This window comes from Hippocampus guttulatus, chromosome 9, assembly GCF_054856545.1.
Source record: "Hippocampus guttulatus isolate MCC_2025c chromosome 9, RoL_Hgut_1.0, whole genome shotgun sequence".
Classification (NCBI taxonomy): Eukaryota; Metazoa; Chordata; class Actinopteri; order Syngnathiformes; family Syngnathidae; genus Hippocampus; species Hippocampus guttulatus.
This window is the reverse complement of record NC_141269.1, coordinates 16,535,972-16,542,500: the sequence shown is the minus strand read 5'-3', so window position 1 is coordinate 16,542,500 and position 6,529 is coordinate 16,535,972. Positions and strand designations below refer to the sequence as shown.

The 6,529-nt window shown below is 43.3% G+C and overlaps 1 protein-coding gene across 4 annotated transcripts in view; it reads right to left on the bottom strand.

Annotated features, from left to right (window-relative positions):
* Window positions 1-6,407, bottom strand: part of cp110 (centriolar coiled-coil protein 110) — a 13,243-nt gene extending 6,836 nt beyond the window's left edge. For 2 of the 4 annotated variants that reach the window (XM_086120694.1, XM_086120697.1), the window contains exons 1-3: window positions 5,782-6,407; window positions 3,999-4,124; window positions 921-3,192 (exon numbers count right to left, since the gene is read on the bottom strand). In XM_086120694.1, coding sequence (XP_085976820.1) covers window positions 921-3,192; window positions 3,999-4,124; window positions 5,782-5,964 — 2,581 coding nt within the window. In that variant the 5' untranslated portion in view covers window positions 5,965-6,407. The remainder of the gene's footprint in view (window positions 1-920; window positions 3,193-3,998; window positions 4,125-5,781) is intronic. The other 2 variants (XM_086120695.1, XM_086120696.1) reach the window with 2 other exon arrangements.
* Between the last annotated feature and the right edge of the window lie 122 nt (window positions 6,408-6,529).

Sequence of the window (6,529 nt, the reverse complement as noted above, 5' to 3'; positions counted from 1 at the left end):
GCGCCATGTGTCTCGTTTGCTTTTGTTCGCATGAGTCTATTTTGCAAGAAAATGCACTCTAATCTGGCTTGTGTTTTTAGATATGGTGTACAGTGCAATCTCCTCTGTCACCACATTTTCAAATTGATGATTGTCATTCAGTATTTTCATGTTTATCGCACGCACGGCGGGATAACTCACCATTGACCAGCCAAAATGTGTTGAAAGCTAGCATGCTTTTTTCATATCGACCTATCACGCCTAATTTCGAGGGATTTGGGGACATGCAGACAACATTTCATCTACTTTATATGACGCAGAGGAAAATGATGCAGTGCCAAAATTCATGTAGTCTAACTGTGAAAGCGGATTTGGGGGGGGGGGGGGGGGGGGGGGGCTCAAGGGGAGCCGCCCACCAGAATCAGCGAGCCATTCGTTGCCAGCGATGCTGTGAGAATCCGGAAACCAAATAAACAACATGGAGACGGAGGGGCTAAAATCGGGCGGCTGAAGAATTAGTCTGCCCTAATAACAACAGTGTTAGCTCAAGGCATATACAGATTGAATAAACTTCACATTCCATCGCTTAAACCGTCATTTTGTGTATGTGGTGCCTTCTCAAATTCTGATTCTTGCATTCATTTATTGTGAGTGAACACAAAAATCTAGCACCCTCTGATTGGGATCATAGTCAAAGATTGCTATCATAGCAGAGCACATGCAACATGCACACCTGTAGTGCATGCAATTTGTTCAAGTAACCATGCAATTTAGCGCCTGCTATTTGGTCTGTTTTAGTACATATCAGGCTCTTAGAGATGTGTTCAGATTTATGCCGCAACATGTCACACACAAGGTGCCTTACTGAGATCGCTCACTAAACTGTATATTTAAAATGTGATACAATATATGAAGCACTGCATTTGACATGTGGGTCTTACCGCTGGAAGAACCGCAGCTGTGTTTGACCTCTGACAAGTCCTCACTGCTGGGTGCTGCAGTCATGTCCAGGTTGTCTGTCGCATGCATAAGCAGTCTCCGTTTGACCTTGGATGATGTGCCCTCAATACCGGCCACACTCACGGGGGTCAGTCCCTTCACTTGAATCAAGTGGTCTCTTGAGTCCTGCTCAGATCCCGAACACTCGAGGAGCCACACCTCAGACGGTGTATCCACATCGAATGATTGGCGGTCGACAGAGAGCCTACTAGTGAAGCTATGACCGTCCTCGGCCAATTCCGGCTTTCTTTTTGTCGGATGTGACTTGCTGCTCGCCAGGACAGAAACATCATGAGGAGCTGTGGGTTCTGATGGAACATTTCTGAAAACATCAGGAATTGGCATCCACTTGGCTACGGAGAGAGCACATTTAGCTGGTGGCTGTTGCGTTCTGCTTCCCTCCAGCTGTCGAGAACTCATGTTGACAGCGTCTTCATTGATTCTGCCCTGAAGCGTAAAGGTGTTGACCAGGCTGAACTCTTCTAAATCAACAACCTCTTTTTCTTTCTCCTGCAAGATTGACGGAGCATTGTCTTTGTTGCTGTTGTTTTGCTCATCTGTGTATTCCAGCACGCTTCTCCAAGATTCAAGGGATTGTCTATCTGGACCCTCATTGTTCCTTTGGTCTCGCTTTCCTACATCGTCCTCATCAGGCCTATCCTCACATTTCCCTTCAATTTCCATGAGGGATGACCCCAGATCAGAGATGAGTTCTTTTAAGACGGACAGGCCGGACTCAAGCTGGTTTATGTGCTGTGAACTCTGGACTATGACGCTCGGTCCATCGCTTTGCAGTCCCGGGTTACGTTCATCAGCCTCGTAGCTTTCTTTATAGCTTGAGCTGATTGAAACGTTCCCTCTGAAGTTATCTTCTTCATCTGGTAAACTACTGGAACCCTTTTTGTAAACAGGGCTCGGGCAGAAATGAGGCACAGGGATGGAGTGATGGGTTCCATGCCCTTCCAGAGAAGTAACTGGGTCGGTGGATGCCTGCACACTTGTCATGTGATTGACTTTTTGTGTTTGGGATTGCGACAGGGACTGAGAGTGAGGAAGTGTGATTTGTTCAGGTGCTCTTTCAGGATCACGGTTTGCCTTTTTGCTGATCAACTCATCCAAAAACACTGGATTCTTCTCACTGTATTTTTTGCAGATGGTATTGATTGTTTTGACAAACCTTTTCTCTTTAGTTTTTCTCCCTTCTGTACTTTTAGAGTGAAACTCATTGTTCTCCTTATCAGAGAGGCTCTTCTCCTCCACTCTTGGTTGTTCTTGTGCTTTCTCCTGCATTCTAGCATTTTTGGCTTGGTTCCTAAGCATGCGCTGCTGCCAGCGGTACTCCTGAGATTTCCTCAGCAAGTCCTGGAGGCTCGGCCGATTAGGAGGCTGTGATTGTGCTTGGGGTACCTGCGTGTCCATCGTTTCTTCGTTTGCTGGGTTGCTCTGAGTAAGCTGATCAGTACATGAACAATCAATGCTTGGTGTTTGAGATAACTCAGCAATGTCTGAAGTGCTGCACCCGTCCAAAGAGGGGACAGGGACCACCACTTGCTTCATTTTTTGGCCTTCCTTCATGCTAAGTACAGCAGAAGAGGGAGGATTATGTTGACACTTGGTACTTTCCATTTGACTAGTTTCATTTTCCTCTTCAGGGAAATGATCGCTTCTGATTGAATCCTCATTCCGCGTTATAAAATCATGACAAAAGGATGACTCTTGTCCACTTCGCTCCAATTCCTCTCCATCTATAGGAGGGTAGCTAATAATATCTTGCATACTGGCAATTCTCTTTGAGGTCTTGTGAAGGAAAACGTCAGTTGTATTATTAGTTCCCTGTGGGCCGTGACCATCATTACTTCTGTCAAGGCTTTCTGAAAGACCACTGGTGTTTTCCATAATTGCACGAGCCAAACAACCCAAGGATACAGAGCAGTGACTAGCACTATTAAAGGAGCTCGATTCCGACTCAGAGGCTTGTTGGTTTCGACAACGCTCAACAAGGCACCCTCCCTTGTGATTTGGTTGAGGAATCACACGAGAAGAGGAAAAGGCACTATTTGTTGTTGATGGCAAAGAACCAATGTGTGGACTATTCATTTCTGCCACAGTATTTACACTTTGATGACTCGATTCACTGGAGTTTGAGGAATCCAAAGATTTTGGGGTGACCTTCAATTCCTGAAGCAAGTCCTCAAATGTTGGTGAATGCCGCATCTGTAATTGAGACAAACAACCAAATATCATAAGCAAAGAAAACGTACCATCGTTTTGGGATCGCAATTGTGACCTAAGGCAACGCAATTTTAATTATCGTACTTTCCGGACTGTAAGCCGCTACTTTGTTTCCCACGCTTGAAACCCTGCGGCTTTAAATGTGATGAGGTTGAATTAATTAACTGTTGCAGACAAGCTTCATGCCGCCAATGTATTTACCGATAGTCTCAAAACGTCGGACCGATGGAATTATAGAAAACGACACCGTGAACTAATGAGGTTGTCCAAGTCTGACCTCATACTAAATTTTCACATCAGTCATTTGCGTACCTTAGTGGAAGGCTTGGGTGATGAAATCTGAAAACAAAACTGACCGCATGCGAAGACTGAAGTGCAAGAGTAAAGCTTATTAAGGGCAACTATTGCTGAGGTTTGCCAGTGTCGTGACAGCATGGAGCAGTGCCAAAGAAATTTTTCCATTCCCAACATTATTTCAAACCTCTGAAAAAGGACTGCCTCGCTCACACAGCTTCTTCAGTGTCTATGAATTATTTGAGTAATAGCCTTTGCGGTTTTGATGGCATTCTGCAATTTTCTGTAAGGTTTGTCATTTTTACTGTATATATTGAATATTGCACTCAAGCTTGATTTGAAGAAAAATTGAATCAAGGTCACAATAACTGTCAGAGAAAAAAAAGTCACAATTCAATCGTTTCCTAAAATCTTTCTGTCCGAGTCTGCTCCACAATATATACTGTACTGGCATACATCGTGATGAGAAGGAGGATATGCCAAATCTCAAGTACCTGAACACTATGTAGAATTGTTTGCACATATGCCAGTCTTTCATTGCCATTCATCCTTCGACTGACAGCATTTCTTTGCGCCACTTCTTTGTGCTGCTGCATTTCCGCTATTCGAGTATCTGTGAGCTGTCAAAGGCAAAGCAGTCATGAGCCACAAATGATAACGTTTATCATAAGTAAAGCATTGGTTTGAGTGATAGGAATTAGTTGGTGTTGTAAACAACTCACTTAAGTACCCAAAGATGGACTCCATTATAGACGAGCACTACCCATAAAAAGTTAGCGATACCCTGTTAGGGTTGAATATTTAAGATGAACTTAAAATGCTCTTTCACATTTACAGGTGAAATTCATTTAACCTCCTCTAAACCTTTGAATGCATATGTCCAAATGATCAGTGCTTCAGTACTATTTGCACAACTTGCCATTGTGCTAGTAAGGAGCTAAATGGCAAAATTTACAAAAGGCGTTTGACCCATGATGTTTTCCAAGGACCACACAATGCACAGGAATATTACCAGAAGTGTGTTTTATTTCCATCTTCACAATATCACTAAGATACATCCCATTCTATCCCCGAGTGATGCAGAGACCATAGTTCATGCATTTGTTACGTCTTGACTAACGTCTCGTGTTGCTTTCCAGTTTTCCCACGTCTTGTGTCAAAAGCCTGCAGTTAATACAAAATGCTGCAGCAAGACTCCTGATAGTGACAAGAAAATGTGTTAACTGTACCCTGATAGTGGCACACTGGCATTGGCTCACAGCCCACATGAGATGCAAGTTTCAGATTTTGTTCATAAAATATTACAAGCCTTAGCACCTTCTTATCTTGCCGATGTAGTAGTACCATATTTTCTGTCCCAGAACCTTTGTCGCAACACGATCTTTTGGTGATTCCAAGAGACAAAAAAAAGTCTACAGGTTCTAGAGCAAGGCTGTCAAACTCATTTCACATTGTGGGCCACATCCGGCCTCGGTAGATGTCAATGGGCCGGACCATTAAAATTATACCATACTCTGTTATAAATAACCAAAATATTATGGCTTTCCTTTGTTTTGGTTTAAAGAAGCACAAGAACATTAGGAAAATGTTGAAACTCCGGGCTTGTTAAGCCCTTTGAGCCTTATGATGAAAGGCTGCTGTATATAAATAAACTTGGCTTGATTTGACCACTTCTATGGCTTTCTGTCACTGTTTCGGGCTTTCTTTAGCTGCTGCAAACTGCAATGACACTCTGTGACACTAAATTCAGGTGCCTTTGTCTCTCTGCAGCCTTACAAGGGCAAGGTACTGATGATCAATTATTTGGTGTTGACTTGGGGTCTCATGATGTCAAAAATGTGAACATCCAGAAGAGGCCTGTTGAGATCATAATCGCATTTGAGGCGGCAAATGTATTGGTCCATTTATGGAGCCAACATTTGCCTTTCAGGTCCCTATTAGAGAACAGAAAAGTGTGCACAAAGTACAGAAACATTGGACAGTTTGACAAGTGCAATAAAAAATGCTGGCATGGTCAAAATATGTTATTTTGTAATGCTTATACTGTAGTGCTCATCCTAAAATTTCACCCAAACGTCGACTACGTTAGGGTGAGTAGTGTATCTGTTCCATGAAAAAAAAAACAGTTACAAGTGAGCCCTAAGAATCAAGTCCCAAGGAAAACATCTTGAAAGTTTCTCCCCAAGGTCAAGTGTCATTGGACTGAAAAAGCAACAGCATTAAGTTTACTTCGAATAGAATGAGAGTTGGGAAGGTGGAAAAAAATTATGCTCATACCACGGGGGGCAGGATGGGCGCTCCGTAGAAGCGAATGGCAGAAGACGCAGACTTTTGGTGTTCCTCCTCTTTGTTCCGCATCTGTGCTAGACGATTCTGCACAAATGTGTCGTAGTCCTCCATTTGATTTTCCTGAAGTTGGTCGTAAATCACATTAGGGTCCGTAGCTATTTTGTCTTTCATAACGGTAGCTATGACGCGAGAACGCTAGCTCGCTAGCCAGCTAACCAGTCAGCTTGATAGTCAACTAGCGCGTTATTTTTTCGAATAGTCTAAGAGAGACACGTTGGTCTATCAAAGCTACACTACAACGGTGGTGAAACTAAAGGATAAACCAACATACCGAACTCAATCGGGTTTAACGCGGTCTCTGCTAGGATAGTGTTTACGTTTTACCCGCCTCTCTTCCCGGAGAAACTACCGGTGACAGTTTGGAGAGCAGCAAGACCAGGGGTGGATCCCGGCCTGCTCACTCAATTTATTATGCCAAGCAACTAGAATAGACACAAACATTACATGGACAGTAAACGAATTCATATATGGCTTTAACTCGTTAAGGCCCCGTTATCACGTAACAAATTGATTCAGGTATCAACATTGAAAAAGTCATTTAAGTCTCTATTTTCACAAGCTCCAGATCGGAGGGCGCGAAGAAGAGTGCTTCTCATATAAGCACGTCATTGCCCCCTACAGGCAGTGGGTGCATTTTTAGCTAATTTTAAATAGGGAAATGCAGTTCGTGTTTCAA